We start from the raw sequence: 25784 nt of genomic DNA on the forward strand, positions 1-25784 counted from the left end.
GCAAGAAGCATAAATGTAGATAATAAAGAAGAACAAACAAAAGTACAGCAAGAAAGAATTCAGTCAGAATACTGAGCACCAGATCCCGGGGGAGGGCAGTCTTAAAAATAGCCAGAGAGGTGGGGGAAGCTGCAGCTTGAAAGTTGGAGCAGACAGCTTGAGTGGGAGCTTTTCAAAGGAGAATGTCGGCCATAGTGACAAACATGCTCCAAGTGCTCAAAGTGAGCAACGCCCTTTAAGAACTAAACTAGAAGTTATACATTTTCAGACCTACAGAAACCTTGAGAATTTCTTACTCACAGTTCTATACTAAAAGAAACAGGCATTTTTTTTTTCAGGCAGAAGCAATTGATGACAGATAAAAACATGGACTCCTAAAGAAGGGAATGACAAAGGGAAGGATAAGTTTTTATTTTTTATTTTTTTTTGGAAATGGATGTTTCTATCCCACCCAGTCCCACAGCCATTCAGTCCCAAAGAAACACACAGAAGCCTACATTAATTATAAACTGGTTGACCTATTAGCCCAGGCTTCTTTTATTAACTAACTCTTACATTTTAACCCATAAGTTTTGTCTGTGTTAGCCACATGGCTTGGTACCTTTTATCAGTGAGACATTCTCATCTTGCTTCCTTTCCATTTGGGTGATGACTGTAGACTGACCTTTTCTCTTCCCAGAATTCTCCTATTCTTGTTGCCCCCACCTATACTTCCTGCCTGGCTACTGACCAATCAGAGTTTTATTAAATCAATGCAAGTGACAAATCTTTACAGTATGTGAGACCATTGTCTCACAGTACTCCCCCTTTTTTTCTTTTCAAAATAAGAATTCTGAATCTAATCTCCTTTGTTTACCTTTTTTCTTGACCATTATCCATAACAACTTGTAACCAATACTCTAAACAAAGACAAACATCCATAATTCAATTTTTGGGAATGTGGGCATAGTTTCTAGGCAACTTGATGATTGGGGGCACCCATAATCTTATGGGGACCTAAAGAAAGTTTAGAATAATGGTCAGGTCCTGACTGGAATATTCTATGAGACTTGATCATCTTGGTTAGCAGTCTTGAGGCTGTTCTGGATGTAGAACTCAAAGGAAACTCCAACAGAGGTCCTCTGAAATGTTGGATAAACTGGGCCATCGGCTTCTATCGGAGATTTTTCAGGGAGGGGGGTGTTGGGGGGTCTTCCTTAATCAAACCTGATTTTTCTTAACCCAGAATGAATCCACAGCCTCTCATTTCCTGTGGAAACAAAAGCAAACCATCTTCTCCAAAGTAATACATCTTTTAACTTAAATTTTGAAGTCAAGGCATTTTCAAAATATATAGGTTGGATTAATCCAGCAACATTTAAAATCAAATGTCTTTTAGCAGTTGTGGCTCCTTCCTCAGCAGTGAAACAATTCGAAGACAATACAGTAACATAGACTGTCCAGATTATTTATTTATTTATTTATTTATTTATTTATTTATTTATTTATTTATCCGAGACAGGGTTTCTCTGTGTATCATTGGCTGTCCTGGAACTCGCTCTCTAGAACAGGCTGGCCTCAAGTTCACAGAGATCTTCCTGCCTCTGCCTCCCAAATTCTGGGACTAAAGGCTTGTGCCACCACGCCTGACTACTCTTTCCTTTTTAAAGGACTTTCTGTATTCTTTTTCTTTTCTCTCCCAAACATAATGTATATTTTTAAATACACTGTAAACTTTTTAGAGGTTTTTTTTTCATATTAATTTGTCTTTACTGTATATCTCTATCTCTTTCTGACCACATGAGTTTTTATTCTGCTAAGCACTATGGATAGGATTAAAGCTGCTTTGGCAACTGGCTCCACCCCATTTCTTAGCTTTCTGAGAGTCTAGTTTCATGATGGAGGTACTGGCAGGAGCCACCACCAAGAAGCCTGATCCGACTGCTCATAAACACTATTTAAGTGTTTGCTGGCAGAGTCTCTTAAAAGAACTGCAAGGTTTTTGCCTCTAATGCTGAGTCAGGAAGCCTTTCTTAAAGGAGCTGCGCCTCTGCTTACCACCAGCCAACATAGCCTATCAGAGTAAACACATTTACCAAGAAGCTGCACTTGGCTCTGTTCTTGTCTGTCTAGAATCCTTTTTAAAAGCTTTCTCAGGCTTGTCCTTACATTAAACAATGTTGTGTTATTGCTTGTCCAGTTAGGACAGCATACTGTCAGCAATCGAGGCAAGGACATTTTCTTGCCCAGTAGTTTACTTTTGCCACAAAGAAAGTCAACTCCATGTGGAGTTTCTTCGATACCAATTATCTTCTCTGAAGTAGATTGGTGCTACCACGAGCAGACATGTCTCATTGTCATAAAAAAAAGAGCCTTTGTTATTAAAACATCTTATATGCCATATTCTGTATAACTCTGAAATGTTTGAAGTGGTTGTTAGACCTTGAAAACATACCAATATGACTACAAATTTGGTCATAATAAATGACTATTACTAACGTGCATTTCTTTATTATCTTAAACATTGGTAATAATAATTTTCAAAGACTAGAAATTTGCATTACATTGTCTTTTAATTTTTTTATTGATTTTATTGAGCTATACATTTTTTCTTTGCTCCCCTGTCTTCCTCTCCCCTCCCCTTCTACCCTCTCCCATAGTTCCCATGCTCCCAATTTATTCAGGAGATTTTGTCTTTTTCTACTTCCCATGTAGATTAGATTCATATATCTCTTAGGGTCTTCATTTATTGTCTAGGTTTTCTGAGGTTGTGGGCTGTAGGTTGGTTTTCCTTTGTTTTATTTCTAAAAGCCACTTATGAGTGAGTACATATAATATTTGTCTTTCTGAGTCTGGGTTACCTTACTCAATATGTTTTCTAGATCCATCTGTTTGCCTGCAAATTTTAAGTTGGTCTGAAGGCTGTGCATTATAAGTTGTTTGCATTACATTGCTAAATGAGCTGTATAGGTACAATACCTTAAACAAGATTAGAGACATATGTACAGTATGTTTTACTAAAAGTAATCTCAAATTTGTATCAATATACAAAATTTGTATACAAGATACAAAAGTCCAATCTAATATAAAACATTTAAAATTAAGAGTTGCTTTTAAAAAGTAGATTCAATAATCTACCTTTTTATCTTATTTCTATATTATTGCTTTTTTTATTTTCAGGTTAGATTCAGTAATCTACTCTTTTATCTATCTCCCTTTTTGTTCTTTCAAAACAATAACCTTAAATCTAATTTCCTTTGTGTAGCTTTTTTCTGACCATTACCAATAATAACTTGTAACCAACACTCTAAACAATGACAGATAATCCATTGAACGACTGAAAGCCACCCACCCTACCTCTTGAGAATGTGGACATTGTGTTCTTAAATTTGCTTCCTGATGACTTGGGACAATGGCATCTTTAGCCAATCCTGAAAAGAAAAATTTGTGTTAATTTTCAAGTCCTGGGAGAGGTAGCTTTATCATTTGTTTCAGTCTCCGCACAATGAGAAAGTGCAGGGATTGTCTCAAATCCTGGCTAGAGTAGTCTGTTAAGTTGGATCATCTCAGCTAGCCACCTCAAAATTACTCTGAGCAGTTTGTAGTCCAAAGCCAATCTTTAAATGGACCAGGTGGAATCGTTGGTGTATGGCCCAATCTTCTTCAGAGATTACTTGCAGAGAATATTGATATCTTAAGTCAGATTTTTCTTTGCTTGGTAATTCTTTCTGGATTCTTTCTTCTTCAGGTGTCTAGATGTCTCAGGTCTCTTGAATTCTTGAAGATTGGTATTTTCTATTTTCCTACACAGACAGGAACAGAACCCTGCCCCAACACTAGTGATGTTTTCCTATAACTTGTATGATTGTCGCCTCTGTAGATGAGCTGTCATTTCTCTTTATCAAGGAGTTTCTTCTTTTCAAACTGAATATTGATTAATTTTGGTGGTATACATATCTTTTCTTCTCCAGATCAATAGAAAGTCAAGTAGAAAACTCCCAGAAGTTAGAAAATTAAACATTGTACTTTTTGGTGAACATAAGCAAAAGAAGAAATTAGGAGAACCTTTGGTGCTGGTGGTCAGACTGAGGGCCCCATCCATACGACACAAGTGCACTAAGCCTGACCCAGATCCACAAACTGCTTTCACCAGTGACAAGGGAACCTCTGTCTATGGGGTATGCTGACCCTATAACAACAGAAACACTTTAAAGAGAGAATGAGAATGGCTGAATATCAGTGGTGCAAGCAGACATGCTAAGCCTGAGAAAAGACAGCAATTAATTAGAAATTCAAAGAAATGCAATAAAAGGTAAGAGCAAAAATCTGTAAAATTGAAAACATTTGCAATAAATTCAGCAAAGTCAAAATTATTCTTGGAAATTTTTCCTAAAATTTATAAACTTCATGGAAGGTCTTGATTAAGTACAATAAAGAAAGAAAACAAAGACAGTAAAAATGGAAAAGAGAATATTACTGCAGATCTTACTAAAATTAAATAAGATTATATGAATAACTGCCAATAAAAATTTAGGTGAAATGAGTAAACCTTAGAAGGATGCAACTCATCACAATAGATCTAAAATAGAGTAGAAAATTTCAGCATTCTTATGCTCATTAAATGTATTTAATATATCAATTACTTTCCCACAAATTAAAGCACATAGTTGGCCTATCATATTTTAAATACCTGAGGAAATAACTCCCTTTTTCATAGATTTCAGAGAATAGAAAAATAGGCACATTTCCAACTTGTGAATTTTTTTTTTTCCTGAGGCTTAGCCAGACTTTGGGTTAACATTTTACGGCTATGAGAATGAAAAGGTGTGTGTGTGTGTGTGTGTGTGTGTGTGTGTGTGTGCCCGCGCATAGAGTGGGGTGTGGGGACATGATGCTTTATTGGGGACTTTGTCTTACTTGACTGTTTAAGATAAGAAGTCCTGGGTTAGGGTCAGGGTTTAGGGTTTAGGATTAGGGTTAGGGTTAGGGAAAAAAAAGATAAGATAAGAAGTCCCTTAGAAGGCTATCCAATGCTGGGCATTGTTGGCACACTTTTAATCCCAACACTCAGGAAGTAGAGGCAGGTGGTTCTCTGTGAGTTTGAAGCCAGCCTTGTCTACAGAGTGAGTTCCAGAACAGCGAGGCCTATACAGAATAACTCTGTCTCAAAAAACAAAACAAAACAAAAACAAAAACAATTCCTCAAAATTGAAGGTAAAGTAGAAAGATAGAGGATGGTGGCCCGAGAATAAGATGGTGGGAAAAAGACAGCAGCTGTAAAGACTCTTGAGTGTGAGTGGGGAAGGACAGGCGAGGAGAGAAATGAGAAGAAATAACTGTTGTGACCCCATGGTGCTGCGAGGATCGTTCGCTCATTCATAGCATACTGAACACCAGCGGTGTGCGAGTGCTTGCCAGAGTGGGAGAAATAACTCCTTTCTTGCTCAGCTTGCTTTAGACTTGGGGGGGTGACAGTGGCCAACTAACACAAGTGTTGAATCCAGAGTCCGTCACATTAGGGCGTCTGGAGAAAAAAAAAACATATAAATGGTTGGGAAGAAGACTGAGGCGGCAAGAGGAAGCCAAGAGGAAGCCAAGTGACGGGTGTTTGGGTGCCTAGTGCACGGGATTACTGGTAGTAGATGCCGTTTCCTGTGGGAGCTGGCTGCTGTAGCGTCCAGAAGAAGGTAGGTGGCAAACCTGGCTGTCACAGTGGCTGATAGTACAGAAATGTCATCCAACTAGCCAACACACTAAATCCTGGAAAAAAGCGACTTGCCGGTCAGGAAAATTCTGGTATACATACATTGTGACTTTGTCAGCCTCAGTGTACTGCAATGGACCAATTGCACATTGGTTCATTTTTTTTTACACTGTAACTTTGTGACTTTATTTAGTTTCTTTTCAGCTAGGGCTCTGATGTAGAGTTTTCTATAAGTTAGGAAAACATTTGGACACTGCGTTACACCCTCAGTTTCTATTTAATTATTTAAAATAATTATTGAGTACTTGAGACAATCTCTAATTCCTTCACATGACCCTAAATTACACCCTCCTGCATGTCTCCGGGTATATTATCTAATTTCTTTTCATTTCTAATTTGTTTTAAAGGACAAGAAGTACAAAACTGCTCCGGCTTATTGATTTAGATTTTTCATTCACTTTTTCTCTCTTGGACCTACCACCAGTAAATGAATATGACATGTATATTAGGAACTTCGGGAAAAAAAATACCAAACAGGTTAGTAAAAGATGTGTTGTCTAATGGAAGGATAGTATGTGTGTGCCTTGTGTGCACTCTAGAATACGGGAACTGGAAATGTCTCTGGAGGCTGTGTTTGCGAGTGTCCTTTATAACTTGTACTCATAAACTCAAAGGATGCAAAGTCTGAAGACAGCTTGTTGGGCAGAATGAGTGATTGGTACACAGGACAGTGTCTCAGTTTCTTTTCTGGTCATTCTGATAAAATGCCCTGACAAAATCAAGCTAGGGGAGAAAGAATTTATTGTAGTTCACAAGTCCACGTTACCGCCCACCATAGCAGGAAGGCTCCCGAGAGGAGCTCACGTTATATCTGCAGTCAGAAGAGAAGAATAATGGATGCGTGCATAGTTGTCCTCAGCTCTTTTCTCCCTTTTATACAGTCCAGAACCTAAGCCTAGTGAATTGTGTCACCCACTTTAGTGCAGGAGGTATATCCTAACCCCAAGAACGCTTACCTTTAAATTCTTTAAGTTTACTAGCTTTTTAAAAATTGTAGTTGCTTTTATCTTCAGTAATTTGCTCTGAAATTGAAGCTAGGTGTTAATTCTAGCCCTCTTTTTTCTTTAAGGCGTATGTTCAGTACAATGAAGATAATGTTGAGAGAGACGTCCAGACTGAAGATATAGAAACCAGGGAAGTGTGGACCCAGCACCCAGGAGAAGGCTCTGTTGTATCTGGAGGTAACCTTGGTCCTCTTGAGTGTTGACTATCTACTCCCTTTACAGTAGGTTTCATGTTGTTTTTACCTAATTCCTTTTTCTTGTGTTTCTTTTTGTTGTGGTTGTTAATACATGACTGTGGAAGCACACTTTCAATATTCTTTTGAAAGAACAGATTCTCTCATGTTAATGAATGAGATTAGAGCTATTGAATCACAGGGAATCATTAAATTGGCCTGATCCATATTCCAAATACTTACCCTATGACAGCAGGACAGTTTGTTCTCATCAGTACAGAATTTTCACTTTTTAAGTGCAATTTGAAGATATGTTCTATCAGTGCAGACCAGAGGTTTCTAGAACACAGGGATGTGCAGCTATTCAGATGGATTATATATTTACTGATTTTGTTGTTGTTGTTAAGAAATTGTCTCTATACAGCAAGAAATATATCCTCAAGTAGACGTCACCATAAGAAAGCTCTAGGTGTGGTGTCTCTGATTCCAGGTGCTCTAGACAATAAATATTGCAGATTTTTCATCTGTGTGAGATTGACCTGTAACCTGAAGCTAGCACCGAACACCCTGGTTCCTTAAGACAGTTGAGTCGGATTCAGCTCATGAACTTACTATCAAACAGTGTGAAATTGGGAACAATCCCAAATAGAGATGTAATGCAGTGTTCTGACTGTTCTAGGGGTCTCAGTATTTGCAACACTGCTTTGAACGCGGTGATTTGTAAAGCATAACCTTTTCGGAGTTGACTTTATTAACTTAATAAATCTATGTTTTATCATAGGTAGTGAAGAAAAAGACTTCTCTGATGTCACAGTTGTACCAAAGATTGACACTCCACGGTTGTCTAGTTTTCTCCGGGCAGCATGCCAGGTCCATTCTGTGTTGCATGTCCTCTTCTTCTGTGTTAGTGCTTAAGGATTCATTATCTTCAGAAATAGAACTACTGAAATCTTGGAGCTTTGTGACTCAGAGTCAGTTCTTTGTTTTCAAGTATTATGTTCTTACAGATTATCAGTAATATATTTATTAAATGACACTAGGTAAATATATCTCATTGAAAATTCTGTGTTTTGGGGTTCTGTACTTAATAATTTCCTGCAGTTGAAAGTAATTACAGAGTCTTAAGCCAAGCATGTTAAGCTGACAAAACAAGTGTAAATCTATACAGTATTAGTAAATAATACACTCAAGATTTTAACAACTGGCCATGGAAAATTTCAAAGTTCGTAGTTGTGAGGCTCCATGTGCTACAGCTGACATCACCTCACTTGGCTCCTTCTTCCAGATCATTCCCCTTTCCCATCATTCACCTGATTATTTTGAAACTAACCCTAATCATCATAATTTTATTCCATATATATTGCAGTATAAGTCTCTAAAACAGAAAGATCTTTTGTTCATATAAAAACAGCTTTCACCTCAAAGAACTTTTATTCTAAAACCAAATATGAGTGACCTTGACCTGGGCACATGGATTTAGGTTACCCTAAATACCATGTTTCAACACAGTAAACAGTTTCATGAAGTTTTTTTTTTTTTTTTTTTTTTAAAGATTTATTTATTTATTAAGCATACAACATACTGCTGGCAAGGAAGGCACCAGGTCTCATTACAGATGGCTGTGAGCTACCATGTGGTTGCTGGGAATTGAACTCAGGACCTCTGGAAGAGCAGCCAGTGCTCTTACCCTCTGAGCCGTCTCTCCAGCCCCCTCATGAAGTTTTTTTTTACAGAACAAAAGAAAATCCTAAATCAAAGCGCTTTTCAGATGCATTGTGAGAACCACAGGTAGGAGGCATGCAGCAAAGGGAGAAAGAAGTCTGTGCTGTGGCTTCAGACGCTGGCGACACTCTTAGTCTTTGAGTTAGTAGAGTGACGGGTTGTGAGGACGTGAGGACGGGCACAAAAGTGGCAGTGAAAGGCTTTCAGGAGGGCACAAGGTAGCCTAAGGTAATCTGGCTGTGGACCTACCTGTCCACAGCCACAGAGTTCTTTAACACGGCTGTGACCTACAAACTTTGGTAGTTTCTAAAATATTAAGATAAGTTGATATTCTAATCTCTTTGTTGTCACTAACTTTTTATATAAACTTAGAATTTAAATATGGGGCAGAAATAAACAGCCTAATAGTGTTAAGCCTTGACAGGTTGCTTTAGGATCAAGCCTGTCCATCATATTCCGTTATGACTACCTGCCATTTGCTTTGCCTCAGTGTCTCAGTTGTAGAGGGATTTATGACTTAGAAAAAGGATCAGGTTTGACATATTTGTTACTATTATTAGTGTCTGTTTTAGTATAAAGTTTTTGGAGCTAGTAAGAAGAGAGTCCTTGGGTGCAGTGCAGTGAAGAGAGAGATGAGATGGAGAGGAGAACAGGCAACGACAGGGTTGGGGATCCAGATCCAGCCTTTATCTCACTGGCTTCTTCTGTGCACACCACATTTCTGTCCAATGCAAACACAATCCTGTCAGTCCTCACATTTGCTGCCTTCCTTTCACTAATTTCTAAGACTCCTCGCATTTTAGAGATGACCCAGTTAGATCATTTAGTGCTACTGAGGATGCAGTGAGTGCTGACTGCCTGATTCTCCTTGGATACAGTGAGTGTTGGCTGCCTGTTTCTCCTTGAATATAGTGAGTGTTGGCTGCCTGTTTCTCCTTAGGATGCAGTGAATGCTGGCTTCCTGGTTCTTCTTGGTGCTTTTATCTTCGAGGGTGTTAGATACTCAGGCTCCCTTTGCCCTCTGAAATATTAACATCATATTTAGCAAAGGAAACAACATATAAGATGGCATCCTGTGACATTATATTAGTATACTATTATAATGCAAAAAGGATTTTTTAAAGTTATGATATAGTGAAACCAAGCAATTATTTGCAGAAATTGAGTATACAAAAGATGTTTTTTAAAGAAAAGATAGCATGCTGCTAGCATTTTAAGAAAGATGGTTCATCTTTGAGGTGGGTTTTCTTTTTAAATTTTTAAAACTTTATCTTTTATTTTATGTGTATGGGTGTTTTGCCTGTTTTTCTATCTGTGCACCATATCTGTACCCTGTGGTCCTGCAGAGGTCAGAAAAGGTCCTGACTAGAGTAACAGGTGGTTGTGGGTACCATGTAGATGATGGGAATTGAACCTAGGTCTCCTACAAGAGAGCCATCTCTCCAGCCTCTGCTCACTTGTCTTTCAAAGGTGGTTGCTGTTTTGCTTGAAGAGGACCGTTTAGCTGCTGGGCCCAGCCAGAATCCCCGGGCTCAAGACAAAGCTCTGAACATCAGTGAGAGTTCCTCCCAGCTGAACACAAACCTGCCGTTCCTTCAGGGTAGGAGGCCTTTCCTGACATCAGTTTATAGGCAAACACCAACATTTATATTGAAATAATGATCATTAATATTACGTTTTTAATTTGATATAGTTTATTGTGTATAAAACAGAAAGTCTCGGTGGCTACCGAATTGCAAATGAATGGTGAGAATTCTTTTCTTAAATGTGTATGTTAAATTTATGATTTATGATTTTCAAGAGTTAATTAGAAGAGATCTGACAGCAATTTAAATTAGTGAAATTATTTAGTAAATGGAAAGTGAGATTGTGTTTGTTTTAAGAATTACAATTCTTTTCAAGCAGTTACTCAGATAATACATACACAGCTATGGAAATGGTAAGCAGATAAAGGATATAATGTCAGAGTATTTAAATTAAACAAACTGCATTTGCAAGGCTAAATTTGAATATTCATTCATTCATTCATTCATTCATTCATTCATCCATTCATTTATTTTGAGACATTATCTCAGTTGTTAGGCAAGCTTTGAATTCTTGAGCCTCCTGCCTTAGTGTCTCTGGATTATAAACATACAAACAGGGCCAAATGCAGTTTTTTTTTTTTATGTCTGTCATGCTGGCTGCAGTACAGAGACACATCTCTGTACTGCCTGTGAGCTTGAGCTGACAGCAGAGTGAGCCCTGCCAGGATGCCATGAACTAAACTGCATGGCAGCTTTAAGTTTTGCTCATGCAGACAAAAGATTACAGAAATGCAGTAAAGACAGATCCAGATGGAAAAAAACCTCTAAATAGGTTACAGTGTATTTAAAAATGTACAGAGCCTTGAGAGAGAAAAGAGAAATGGTATAGACAGTCATAAAAACAAAAATAGTTTAAAAATAATAAAGTCACATAAAGATGGGAAATATGCAGAGTCTGGATTCTGTATGTTATTGTGTTGTCTTTAGATTTGTCAATTGTTACATATAGTTTTATTACGTTAAAGTTAAAACTCTCCTTCTTAATTAGATGAAAAGGGAGAAATGTGGAAGATTCCTTTAGTGTGTGAATGTATGTCACTGTGATTGGTTTAATAAAGATGCTGATTCACACACAAAATAAACATAAAGAGGAAAGAAACCTTATTGATGTCATTAAAAACTAGAAGGCAGCCTTAGGAGATCACTCAGTGAGTAAAGGCAGGTGGTGCACAAGACTTTCAGTCTGAGTTCAATCCACGTAAAAAGTGGAGGAGAGAACCAACTCCGTAAAGTTGTCCTCTGACTTGGATGTATGTGCTTTCCTCCTCCCATCATGTATGCATGCTTACACACACACACACACACACACACACAAACACACTCTTACAGTAGAAACCCAGTAATAATGGTTGAAGATCTTTGCTCATGAATGGTGAAGGAGCACATATAACATTGTCATGCCTTTCCTGGGGGAGGACTTCACGCTGCTTGAGGAGGTAGCCCTGAGGGGATGACTGTTGAGTGGCTGAGGGGATGCAGGAAGACAAGTTTGATCCCAGGTTTAGATGGTATGGGCTGTGACTTCAGGAACTAGTATGCATGGACAGTGGGTATCAGGTCAGCAGGTGTAGTTTTACTTAGCTAGTACTACAAAATTCTCACGTGACTATGGCTTAACATTCTACTGTTTCTCCATTTTATTAGCAGCCCTGCTAAGGAGAGCTGTAGGGAGAGCATCTCTGCCACAGTCTTGGAATCCACTCTTGGACTGCTACTCCTGGCTTTGTATGAGAGTAGTTTTCTGTATGGAGTTCAGAGGGCTTTTTAAAAGAGAATTGAGGTTCCTAACAATAGTGTCCTTGCAGCATGCCATGGGAGGAAGGCCACTCCAGGTGTTTCTAGCATGGCGCTGATTTCTGCTCCCATGCACTTGGGCTGAAGAGCTGGTAGATGAGAAATGTGTTGTCCTGGTCATTGCTGCACCAGAGAAGGGATTTTCCTTTACTGAAGCCACAGGGTCAATGTGGACCCGGAATTTAGGTTTACGCTGTAGGTGTTGATTAAAACCCAGGTTTTGGGGTTGAAGATCTCGCTCATTAGGTGCAGTGCTTCCTAGCATGCGGAAAGCCTGGAGTTCAGTCCTTGGCACAAACTGAATGTGCTGTTGGTACATGCTATACTTTCACAGCCGAGGAGTGGGGCAGGAACATCAAGTCCAAGGTCACCCTCAGTTGCATAGTGAGGTGAGGGGACAAAGGATGTGTGGGAACTTGTCTCAGCAACAACACTCTCGATTTTTTGTTCGACTTTGAACAGACCACGTTTGCTTTTTCATTTAATTAGATTTTATGAGAGTGTTCAGAAAAGTTTTAAATACTAAAGGAAAATTGTTTTTTCTTATCTCCAGGGCGGAAAGTATCCTGTTTGCATGCCTCTCGAGTTCAGAGGCAGACTGTGGTTTCTGTTCATGACTTACCTGAAAAGGCATTTGCCCCATCTCTGGATAGCCGGCACCTCCTCTGTGTGTGGGATATTTGGCAGCCTTCAGGGCCCCAGAAGGTTCTGATATGTGAATCAAAGGTATATTCAGGACGAGTCTGTGCTTGTTTCCGGGAGGGGAGTAGCTGGCAGTAAATTAACAAGGAGAGGGCACAGAGATAGCAGGCAGAATGGGGTGTAAGTCATGTCATTTCTCTGCTGTTGGCTCGACATAGGTGACAAAACACATTTGTCCCAACTCTAGGAATTCCTAGTTTAACAGGTCATTTCTGACTGAGAAACCCAGGATTGTCATGCAGGAAGTATTCAGCCATCTGTAAACTAGCAAAAGAACATAGTTATAGGCTTAATGAAAACGTGGTCAGGACGACCACAAGGCTAGGACATTTGGGTCATTCTATTTAGATTCTGATACTCTAGATATCTTAATATTCTTGCCATGTCTTTGTTTTTGCTTTCTTTTCTTTCTCCACACCCTCCCACCCCCCAGGAAGCTTGTAGTAACCCATGCTGGCCTTGAATTCTCTATTCAGTTGAAGATGACCTTGAACTCCTGATCTCTTGCCTCGACCTCCTGAGTGCAGGGATTATAGATGTGCTCCACCATGCATTGTGCAGTTTCTTAAAATTGTTTACAGTAAGTGCCATTGTCACTTACACAGACTGCTGCCTTCTATGTGAGTCTGGTCCTGTTATTCACGCTCCACTGGCCATCTTCCCTTTCATATTGACTTTGTTTTTTATTTGGAAGTACCATGTCTTTATGCTCTTTGACTCACCCACACCATCAATTTCTTCCAAATACATGAAGAATACCTTTTTGGGTGCCAATCTTAGAGTCCTGAAAGTGAATAAGTTTAGAGCAAAAGCCATAAATAAAATGTCAGACAGTGGACTCACCACTTTGGGGGTCCATGCAGTCACACTAAAAGAAAGGGTCATTGAGCGCATTCTGTGCACCACATGGACACTAGAAGCCTTCTTTGTGACCATATTCCTACAGACTGGATTTCAGATGCTACTGTCCTTGTGAAAAAACCCACACTTGGGCAATTGAATTTTATTTCATATGCACAGGTCTGTGTTCTACTTAATTGCATCCTATGAGGATCTTTATCTGTGTCAGATGTCATTCTTTGTGAGCCAATTCTGTGAATGTGGCTCATATTTTTCAGCCATTCACCTCCTGTGATTGACTTTTCAGGTCACATGTTGCTGCTTCAGCCCCTTAAAAGCATTTCTGCTGTTTGCCGGAACAGTCCACGGCTCTGTGGTCCTTTGGGACTTAAGAGAAGACTCCAGGATCCACCATTATGTGAGACTGAGCAATTGTCTCTGGGCCTTCCGGACCCCAACATTTTCCACCGGTTAGTCTTGTCTGTTTTCTAGAAAAGCCTGGTCCACTTTGAGGACTAAAGTTTTAACTTGATCTGCCTTTGTTCATTCACATTTCCGGAGGATGAGGTCTGAGTCTGAACAGAGGAAGCATCTGGTAAACAGAAAACCAAATCCATTCAAGTAGTCCTCACTGAGTGGCAGCAAAGTTTGGGGTACTCTTTTATGTTAAATGTGTGAATTCTAAAAAATTCCCAGCAAAATAAATTTTGGATTGATTAGTTAATTGATTATGGTTTCAAGGAGCAAACTCCAGGTCTCGGTCAGCTCTGTGTACTGAGCGTCACTGTCCTCCTAACGTCAATGTCCTTAGGTCCTTACTAGCCACGGTACAGTAGTGAGTGCATGCTACTGTAGCATCACTAGTGAATACTCGGGGTGGTGAAGTGAGTGGAGTTACATCTTGGGGGACAGAGCCTTAGGTTTTTTACATGAACAATTCATACCATTTTAGACCACAGCCACCATAACAAAAACAAAAACAAATCATTTCTTGGGGCTAGGAAGATGACTTGGTAGTGTTTGTTGTGTGATGTGAACCTGAGTTCAGATCCCCAGCACCCATACCCCTTCTGTCTGGGTGTGTTGGTACACACCTGTGATCTCATTGGGGAGTTAGAGGGGCTCACTGTCTCGCTAGTCTGACCAGCCGGCAAGCTCTAGGCCAGTGATTCTCAACCCGTAGATCACAACCCCTTTGGGGTTGAACAACCCTTTCACAGGGTTGTAACAGACATCCTGCATATCAGGTGTTCACATTGTAGTTTATAACAGTAGCAAAATTACAGTTATGAAGTAGCAAGGAAAATAATTTTATGGTTGGGGTCACTGCAACATGAGGAACTGTATAAAGGATGTCAGCATTAGGAAGGTGAGAACCACTGCTCTAGACCCAGTGAGAACCTTGTCTCAAAATAAAAGTAGCATGAATCACCTGATGTCAGCCTCTGGTCTCCACACTACATGCCAGCACGTGTACCCACTCACACATGTACACACATGAATACATACAAACACGAAGAGCGAGCATTTCCACCTGGAGGACTTCTAAGTGTTTTATGTACCTGAGCTCATTTCATTCTTGTACTAGCCCTCCATCCCTGTTGCTCAGAAGGGTGAGATCTTTGTCTGTACCACACTGACTGCACAGGCAGGCCCTGCACTCAGCCATCTGACCTATAGACTGTTGATTGGCTCTTCTTGTAGGAGCTGACGCCCCATTGTCTGAGAGAGCAGGCATAGACCTTCTCTTGCTCACCCTTTACCAATGTTGTCCCTTTCCTGTTGAGTCTCAGGAGCACACACCACTCGAGCTCTTGGTGTTCTCTCTTTCCCCACAGGCCACTAGTCTGTTTTCTGTCATTATCCGGTCACCGGTTTGATGGAGGAATTACTTTCATTTAATAAAGAAACTGCCTTGGCCCATTTATAGGCCAACCCTTAGGTGGGTGGAGTAAACAGACAGAATGCTGGGAGAAAGAAGCCGAGTAAGTGAGTCGCCATGATTCTCCCACTCCAGACAGACGCAGGTTAAGATCTCCCTGGTAAGCCAGCTCATGGTGCTACACAGAATATTAGAAATGGGTTAGATCAATATGTAAGAGCTAGCCAATAAGAGACTGGAACTAATGGGCCAGGCAGTGATTAAAAGAATACAGTTTCCGTGTAATTATTTCGGGGCATAAGCTAGCCATGCGGGCGGCTGGGTGCCGGGGACGCAGCCCTGCCGCTCCTATTACAACAGAGTGGCACCCAACGTGCTAATGAACTCCACGTAAAACCTGAGAGGGCTTAAAAAGGACACAGAGAGAATTTAAGACAGCTTTTTGCTGTTTGTGGGTTGCATGCCACAAAGAAATTGTCCTGACTCGGCAACAGGAAAAAACTGGCTGTTTTAAAATGCCGGCTTTCTGGGCTGTGCCGCCATTGCGATCTCTGTCTGGCTCCTGCGGGAGAAAGAGTCTTTGAATGGAGCATTTGGAGTAAAGTGCTACGGCTTGCTTGATGGCAATGTGGACTGCTGTGTGCCTGGAACTGTGTGTGGCTCAGCGGCACCAAATGGCTCTGAGGCAGGAGCGGCTCAGCTCCGCCATCTCTGCTGGTCTCAGGCAGGAACTACCGTAATTACTGTAATAACAGCACAGTTAAAGTTTAGACTGGGCAGGACACAGTACCGTATTACCTGTATATGGTACAACTTAAGTTTTTAAAAAGTGCTTAACATTTTAATAAATGCTCCTGGATAGTAAAAAAAAAAAAAATTACGGATTCACAATAGGACAGATTCAGACCTATAAATGGATCACAGTGTTGAATGAATGTACGTAGGCTTGAGAGAGAGAAGAAAAAATATATAAAAAATAAAGTTAATGTCTTAAAAAAAAGGGTAAAGTCTTTAAAGAGACAGAGTACAGATAATTATAGGTTAAAAGAAATAAAAAAAATAAGCCACGTAAAAATGGAAAATTCACAGAGAGTCTGGATACTTTGTATTATTGTGTTTTCTTTAAAATTTTTGACTGTAAAGGAGCTAAGTACAGAGAGACATTTTATTATATGGGCTGCCAAGCTAAACCAGAATGGATATAAGGGTATTATGATTTCAGAATATGGGTCTAAGGATATGATGCTTTGGAGAGGGTCTTCTTTTGTTTTCACAGAGGACGAGACCCTGTTAATTGCTTCTATCCCAATATGGTATGATAGACCACGCCCTCCTGAAAGGTTGCTGTGAACACCCTCAAAAAATTGCTTCACTCAACTGCCCACTGAGATGAACCTGGCACACAGGTTATACCGTGAAAGACCTGAATAACAGCGCCCCCATTCAGCAGGAAGCAGTTTGGAGAGAAAAAACTGCGCCCATATTCCCAAATATTGTTTATAAATGTTCTTTTACATTTAAAGGGGGATATGATATAGATATAAATAATTTGCATTGGTATGGATTATAAGGTCAATTTTGTTATGTGTATATGTATCTCTGATCTTGATTAAGGTATTGTGATTGTGTAGTTCATTTAAAAATGTAACGTATAATTAAGAAATATAGGTTGTTAGTGGATAATCATCAATAATAGTCAAGCTTGTAGTCATCTTAGTTAGATTTTCAAGGTGTGCATAGATATATTTTAGATAGGCATTCTTCATATCTTTCAAAGGCTGCAGAATATGGCATTTAATGTTTTAATAACTTAGGGCTTTTCATGACAATGAGACACATCTGCTCCTGGAAGCACCAATCTACTTCAAGAGGAAGATGGGCATCAAAGAGGCTCCTTATGGAGTTTGATAGCCATTTGGGCATGAAACTGCTCATGCCTGGACTGTTGCATAAACTGGACACAAAGAACCCCCAGAAAAAGAACTGCTGAACTTGCCTAAAGGTGAGATGGTCTTTCGGGGTTCCTGACTCATGAAAGAGTCTACGAGACATTCTGCAGGACACAGCAAAAAGTGACTGAACTGTCTTTGGAATTTCCTGCTTGATGAAAATGTCTGCTGAAAACAATGGGCTTGTAGGCCGAAGATGGATGCCTCAACGGTACAGAGGAACTTTGAGTGACTGTCCAGGCAGCGAGATGTCTCTGTCATTTCTAAAGTTTGAAGTTTCTTATTTCTTGTTTACTTAGGTAATATTATATCCTTCTGGAGTCTTTGATGGAGTTGAAGAATGGATAGATAGTTATAGTTTTCCTTAGTTATGATAAGAGATAAAATAGATATAAATATTGTAACTGTAATTCTTGCTTGATAACCATTTTGTTATATGTAATTTTACTATGTTAAAGTTAAAGCCTTTCTTTTTGTTTAAACAAAAAAAGGGGAAATGATGGAGGAATTACTTTCATTTAATAAAGAAACTGCCTTGGCCCATTTATAGGCCAACCCTTAGGTGGGTGGAGTAAACAGACAGAATGCTGGGAGAAAGAAGCCGAGTAAGTGAGTCGCCATGATTCTCCCACTCCAGACAGACGCAGGTTAAGATCTCCCTGGTAAGCCAGCTCATGGTGCTACACAGAATATTAGAAATGGGTTAGATCAATATGTGAGAGCTAGCCAATAAGAGACTGGAAATAATGGGCCAGGCAGTGATTAAAAGAATACAGTTTCCGTGTAATTATTTCGGGGCATAAGCTAGCCATGCGGGCGGCTGGGTGCCGGGGACGCAGCCCTGCCGATCTTATTACAACACCGGTTTGCTTTGTCCAACTGCTGGAGGACTCTTCTCATATATGTCATTTGGTGTTCTTCACTGCTGACAGCTCCTTGGTGCTCTGTGCTTCCCAGCAGTGGTCCTATCAGGCAGTGGTGTTTAGCTAGGTATTTAGTAAGCATGCAGTTTTAATTTTGGTTTTTGACTTTCACTTGAATAACTAATGATCCCAAGTTTATCTTCATGTACTTATTTATCATATAAATTATTCTTGTTGATTATGCCTGTTCAAATCTTTGCTCATTTTTCTTACTGAATTGTTTTTCTAAGTTTATTTGTGTTTTTGGAGAGAAGGTCTTGTTTTGGAGTCCTGGCTGTCTTAAGCTTTCAAAAATTCTCTTACCACAGCTTCTCGAGTGCTGAGATTGCAGGCATAATTCATGCCTGGCTGAATTTACTTTATGTTGTTGCTGCTGTGCTGGAGATTGGGCCCAGGACTTTGCATGTGTTTGGCCAGTACTTTATAGACTGAGCTGTACATCCTATTAAGTTTTGAAGCTTTACATAGTCTAGATGTGTTTTACATGTATTTTATTATATCCCATATTCCTTCTTGTAAAATTATTTGTCAAAGAGAGGAAAAGTTAAATTTGGAGGAGTTTGACTTATTTCTCATGATGTGCTCTCGATGTCATGAAGAACAGGTTTTACTCAACTAAAAGTCACAGAGGGTGGGTTGTCAGCCATGTTTTCCTGAACTTTTGTAATTTTAGGTTTTTACATTTAGGTCCGGTCTACATGATGAGAAGTACTAGTGTCCAGGTTTATTTTTATTAATGTTTTTGTATATGGATGCCCCATTGAACTTCTCATTCTTGATGGCCGTCTTCACTGCATTCAAAGCTTCTGTTGCACATGTGGTTCCTATCAGTTTGATGTCTCAAGCGAGAGCCTCTCTGTTGTGCATCCCTCCTGCTCCGGCCATCACGGAACTTTTCGTTGTCTCTGTAGTTTGTTCCTTTTCCAGAAAGTTCTATCTCTGGAATAAAGTAAACATTTTTGGATTGGGTAGGAGTAAACTATATACGAATAGCTTTACAGCTGTTTCACAACTGCTTGTGTAAAGTTCCCCCTCCTCTGGGTAAGTATCAAGTATCCGGCTAAATATCTTCAATTCACAGAATCTAGAATTACTCAGGAGATAATCCTCATATTAAGCGTTGGGTTATCTAGATTAAGTTAGCATCTGGGCATGTCTGTGAGAGATTATCTAGTGGTTGAGATGAGAAGACTTAACAGTAGGTGGTGCTATTCCATGGGATAGGATTGCACGTTGCATGTATGAGAGAAAGCAAGCAGTCTGAAGAATTTGATTCCTGGATTGCTCAGTGAAAAATTGTCAACTGTCTTTCAGAGTGGCTCTGCCATCTGCATTCCCACAGACAGTGAGACCTGCTGCTCTGTGCCCTCACCAGCCACTGCCGTCCGTTTGGGTCATTCTGCTTGGTTTCAGTGGTTCCTCATGTGTGACTTGCATTTCTCTTGTGACACTTGGAACAATTTTGTCTTTTCTTATGCTCATATGCTATCTATGTGTCTTTTTTGGTAAAATATCCATTAAGGTCTTTGACCTGTTTTAAAATTGCTTGTTTTCTGGTAGTTGAGTTTTATATGTTTTGATAAAAGATTTTTGTGAGGTAAGGGTTTGGCAAATATTTTCTCCTGTGATTCTTTTCATTCTTTTAACTAAGTAAGGCTTTTAAATTGGTTTATTTTTATCCCTTTCCAAACACTCTTAACATCACAGATAATGTTTCCTCTCTCTGTACTGTATTTATATCTGCACTTTACACATAAAAAGCGCAAGCCATTTTTTACGTCTCTACTAACCATTTTTTTTGCCCTTTTGGGGAGATGCTGTTGCTATGGAGACTGTTTACAGTGATAGATACCATATGGATTTTGATGCTATTAAAAAAGTATCTTTTTTTTTTCAAACAGAAAAGAACATAAAATTTATTACATGACTCAGTCTCTTAAGTTTTCTTTCCTGATTCTCTAATAAACTACCCCAATAAAAGCACCTTAAAGGAGAAAGTATTTAGTTGGCTCACAATCCAGGGTTAGTCCATTACAGCAGGGAAGTTGCAGTGGTAGGAACTGCTCACATTGCATCCCAGCCAGAAGCAGGGAGCAATGAATGCCAAGTGCCACAGCTCAGCCTAATCTCTCTTCTTTTCTAAGTTTAGTGCTCCGCCAAGGAGGTGGTGCCTACTCACAGGGATACCCACAGGCCAGCTTGACCTACATGGTCCTCATTGAGACTCACAGGTGATTCTAGATTGTGGTAAGCTGACAATTAAACTATCACAAATCCAAAAGGTCCCTTCAAACCATAGTGTTTTCTAACTGCTAATATAGTGAGTGTGATTCAGAGTTGTTTTCAAGGCACTATATTCCTGAGCCTCCTCCCTTCAGATGCCTCCTCATATAAGATGATGCAGCATTTGCTGTGACTTAGGCACATCTTCTTTGTTTTTGACGTTATATCTAGAGCGTTCTGTATACGATGTGTGAATAGCTGTTGTGCCCCAATGTTGAAGGAACAATGGCAAGAAAAGTCCACACATGTTCAGTGCAGGACAATCATTCTTTCGTGTATTTCCAGCCATGGTTGTTGACTGCACAGATGAGTAAGAGGGATGACGGGATGCTAATCCAGCGCTCTATTTCAGCGCTCTACGAAATGCTCCCTTTGTTTCCTTTGCCATCTCAGTATCATCAGCGGAAGTCAGGAGTGTGAAGCTGGAGCTTCTAGAGGAGATCATTCACATCCGTGTGACTTCCCCCTGGGAGGTCTGCAATGTGTCTTCATTGTGTTATTCACTAGTTTTTTCTTAAGTTCAATCCAACTGGCCCTCTCCTTCTTTTCTGTTTTTATGTGGGGTTTTGATGTTGGATGTGATTTGTTGTTTTAAGTGCATTTACCATAGTGGTCTGCAGAGATCTCATTCATCTCGGACTGGTTGCTTCATGCTTTGTGCTTTCTTCAGGGATGGGGTGGGGCAGAATAGTCACACCGGAAGATTCTTTGATGTCTTTGTTTTAATTTCTTCCTGAGGTACCTGCATATGGAATTTGAATTTCTGACTCCCAGATGTTTTATTCATTTGTGGGTGGCAGTACTTTCCTGCTGGTGACTGTGTAACTGTTTAAGTCCCCTGCTCTGACTTGCACTGCTGTGTTGTCAGTCCATGCTATTCTCTTTCCTTATAATTTGTCAATAAACGGCACTTCTCTAAGGCCCTATTGAATAGTCCTCTTTCCCCAGCCTGGAAACCCTGGAGGATTCTGGCCTTAGAATCATGTCTCCTCTTTCTGGAGTACCTGCTTAATTTCCTCGTCTTCACAATACTCTTGGTCTGAGAGTATGTTGATCTCTATATGTATTGTATATGTATTGCCTCAGTGATGGAACAGCTTTGTAATGGTATGAGCTTTGGTGTTCATTTCTTGTTTTTCCTCTGATAAGCATTTTGAGGTTGTAGTCTCTGCTAGAGATGCTGAAAACTCATGGTCATGAATCTTGATGTGTGACTTATTCGTCTTGTAGCTTTAGGTGAGAGGTATATGGAGAGATTCAGATCTTTAGACTCAGAAGCATTCACATATTTCTAAAATATAATGCTAATTTTATTGCTAAAATATATGACTTACAGTGGGTACTATGGGCCTTTAATTTCTAGATGGAGTCCTCACATCAGTGAACCACCAAAGTCCTCTTCAAGCCATAGAGCCGGTTGTTACATCTGCTTACAAGAAACAGAGCTTGGTGCTTTCACCCTTTTCTACTCAAGAAGGTACGAGAGCTCTCGCACCGATAAAATCTTTCAAGCAATAGTTATGCAAAGCGTTATGTTTACTTAAAGCTACTTTCCTCCATTTTTGTTTCTGCTTTCATTAGAAATGGCAGGCTTGTCATTTCACATCGCTTCCCTGGACGAGAGTGGTATTCTCAATGTGTGGGTAAGTAGGAAGTGCAAGTCAAGGCCATGCTTACTGCTGAGTGAAACCGGCTGGGAGGAGACTGGCACCTGGCTTGGGGAATGGGTCAAGGAATAGAACAGAACAAGACAGTAAGACCCTTTGTTCTGTGAAGGGGTGTGGAGTTGTATGCCTGGCCTTTGGCCTCTGGAAATGCATAAGGAAGACCATAAGAAGGCCTCACTCCTAAAGGATATGTTAGGACTTGTATAGTGAGCTACTAATGAGGTTACTGAGAGAGGAGAATAGTGAGATAAAAGAATGAATAAATTTAAGTCATTAGTTCTAAAGCAAATGAATAGTCTTTTTATGAAACAATTATATTTAGGCTCTAATAAAGCAATGTTATTTTATTAGAGCTATGCTTTGCTTAGATTGTTTCTTAGTTTTAAAATGTATCAGTATCCATTTTTTCAATATTCTGTTTTTAGGTGGTTGTTGAATTACCAAAGGCAGATATCTCTGGTTCAATGAGTGATTTAGGTAACTATTGAAGTAAAAATTAATTAATTATTGTTTGCTAAAATGAATAGAAATTAAAGATAACACAACATTCTTTGAAAAATAAATCATTAGCAACCTGAAAATGAACATCAGAGTTGTATGGCCATCTCATTAGCTAAAGTGGTCGAGTGACGTGTAATGTGGGTGTCGTAAGTTCTGTCATGGTTGGCATTCATTCTGCTCTGTGTCATAACTTAAGGCAACTGTCTTCTTTTCCAGTATTGTTCAAGTGTCCATGTCCTAAGTCCTCCTTCAGTTGGGGCTTTCTTCTGTGGATTTGTATTTACCCAGTGCACATGAGTTCATTAAGAGTGGCCCGCCTCCTGCCACTTGGCATGGCTTTCAGTTCTAAGAGGCCCCAGACAATCCAGTTCTGTTGGATCTTGGGGCTATTTTGTCTGCATCTTAAGCTCAGCTTTCTTACCCTGAATTACAGCTGTTAATTTTCTAATGACAGCTTGTCTCATCTTATTTGTTTCAAGGGTTCTTATTTGTTTCAAGGGTGTATCCCCTGATAGATCTGGAAAAAAACAGGAAAAAAAAAATCCAGGATTGACACTGGCCTTCCTTCAGGTTCAGGCTCTCAGACTCAGAAGCAGACTCTTCACCAAACAAGTGCTGACCACTTCTTGTTGAAGTGCCATTCAAATCAGTTTCCCTGTGACTGTGGTTGAGACCAGCGGCTGCAGGCCTGATCTGTAGGTCCGCCACCTCTGGGATGCCATCCATATTGTTGTGCAGTGAATGTAAGAGACAAGCCATGCAGTGCACTTGCAGTTGCCCTTCCTAGCAGTGAGGAGCATATATTTCTACATGCTTTTAATTCAGCTGCACTCCAGGTTCTGGATAGCATCTTGCCTATAATTTGGGTTTCATTATATTAAATCTCTAATTTCTCCCTCTGCAGTAATCTACAAAAGGGAGAATAGCTTTAAGACAGACATTTGGCAGAGACAACTGAAGGGTTCATATTTGAGGAGAACAAAGGAAGGAATGGAAAACAAAGCCAGGTCTCCTGGGAGCTGTAGTTAGAGTTTCTGATCAACAGAAACTGAGCCTGGAGGAGCTCAAAATACTGGTGGGCATTCACCAAACTGGAAACTTGGTGGGTTTCTGATTGGCTTTGAATGACAGTTGCCTTGGATATTTACAGCACAGGGTTTGGCATTTGGAACTAAGTATTCAATACATCTGATGCCAATTGTTCTCACCAGTCTGAAAATGTGTGCACATCTAGATCATGGCCCCATGGGATTCTGATTATGACCTATAAATTCCTGACTCTCCTCTTCAGCAAGGCACAGATACCTCCAGCAGATTTAGAGGGAGTCCTTCCTGTATTTATATTTTGGCATTCCTTCTGGTTATGATACTTAAATAAGGAAGAGTGAATCCAGACAACTGTAGGTAGATTTGGGGTTAACTTGCATTAAGAGGTGTGTGTGTTTATGGTTTGTCTGATTCTAGGTTTGATACCTGGAGGGAGGGTCAAATTGGTGCACAGTACTGCAATCCAGCTGGGCAACAGGTGAGACGTCCCCTGGGATTAAGCAAGTCCCTCATCTCACAAGGACTCTGCTTCCTGTTAAATGCATGTTGTGTTTTGCAATGAGGACTTATTCAGTTTTTTGCTATATGAATTATATCAGTCAATGTAACAAATATATTTTCCAGATATAGGGCTAATAGATATTTATAAAATGTTCTTAGCTTGTAAATTAAGTCAAATATGACTGTCTTTCATCTAATTTTAATTTAGACTTAAAGTTAGTTAAACTTGATCAAGTCAAGTTTTAGGAACTGAAAACATTGAAATAACTTTTATTTATAAAATTACATTTTTAGCTAGGCATTGCATACACCTATAATCCTGGCAAATTCTATTTGGTAGATAGAAGCAGGAAGATTAAGAGTTCAAGGCTAACTGGCTTTTTGAAGCCCTTTCTTTTTGGAGGGATACCTTGCTCAGCCTAGATATGGGGGGAGGGTCTTGGTCCTGCCTCAAAAGCAATGTGCTAGACTTTGTTGACTCCCCTTGGGAAGCCTTACCCTCTCTGAGGAGTGGGTGGGGGTGGAGTGAGGGGAAGGTGGAGGGAGTGGGAGGAGGGGAGGGAGTGGGAACTGGATAGGTATGTAAAATGAAAAAAGATCGTTTAAAAAATAAAAGAAGTTGAAAACAAAACAACAACAACAAAAAACAAAAAGAGATCTAGGCTATCCTTGACAATACAGTGAGTTTGCAACCAGCCGGGATATATGAGAACCTGTCTCAAATAGTTAAATAAAGAAACAGAAACACCAACAAAACAGCAAACATTAAAAAAATACAAAAAGAAAAAAAAAACCAGCAGTATTTCTGCTTTTACTCATAGAACTTACTACGAAGTACAGATTCTTAATGAATGTTCAGTATTAGTGTTCCATGTTCCTTATTGGTTCCCAAAGACATATCCATTTACTCAGTGAGGCTGTTAGTATGTGAGTTACCTGTGAAACATCTTGAGTCTGTGTCCTCTTTCTCACACAGAACACAGTGAATACAGTCATTCAAATCAACTTACTTGACTGGAATATAATTATGAAAAGAGATAGTTCAAGTCATCAGATATGTTGAGGGCCAGGCGTGCACATGCTCTTCAGGCCGTGCCTCCTTCCCATGCAGCGTACCTCTGCCGAGCTGCGTACCGCTGCCGAGCTGCATACCTTTGCGCGGGATGCTCGCACCTCACGCCGTGCATTATATTTATTTTTAACTGTAGTTTCCTCCAGGATTTAACTGTATACTCTTACAGGACTTAGCTATATACTCTCCACAGGGAAGTAGTTAATGTATTTGATGCCATATGTTCATACCTGTATTTTTGCAAGAATCTGTGGGAAAGGAGGGGTACAGGCAGACTGTATTGTAAGGAGAGCCCTAACTCTGTAGCCTTCCCTACCTTTGGTAAACTGGGGTGTCTGGCTGGACTGATGCACCAGGTCTTTTTCCCTTTTCTGCCACCTGTGGATGTCCTGGAA

General features: G+C 39.9%; 1 protein-coding gene across 2 annotated transcripts in view; it reads left to right on the plus strand.

Annotated features, from left to right (window-relative positions):
• The window catches only part of Dync2i1 (dynein 2 intermediate chain 1), a 56423-nt gene that overhangs the window by 21033 nt on the left and 9606 nt on the right, over positions 1-25784 (plus strand). For both annotated transcript variants that reach the window (XM_057782812.1, XM_057782813.1), the window contains 10 exons: positions 6091-6220; positions 6813-6924; positions 7702-7790; positions 10113-10242; positions 12576-12748; positions 13872-14034; positions 21965-22078; positions 22183-22244; positions 22694-22745; positions 24234-24294. In XM_057782812.1, the coding sequence (XP_057638795.1) occupies positions 6091-6220; positions 6813-6924; positions 7702-7790; positions 10113-10242; positions 12576-12748; positions 13872-14034; positions 21965-22078; positions 22183-22244; positions 22694-22745; positions 24234-24294 (1086 nt within the window). The remainder of the gene's footprint in view (positions 1-6090; positions 6221-6812; positions 6925-7701; positions 7791-10112; positions 10243-12575; positions 12749-13871; positions 14035-21964; positions 22079-22182; positions 22245-22693; positions 22746-24233; positions 24295-25784) is intronic.

Source organism: Chionomys nivalis, chromosome 10 (assembly GCF_950005125.1).
Source record: "Chionomys nivalis chromosome 10, mChiNiv1.1, whole genome shotgun sequence".
Taxonomy (NCBI): domain Eukaryota; kingdom Metazoa; phylum Chordata; class Mammalia; order Rodentia; family Cricetidae; genus Chionomys; species Chionomys nivalis.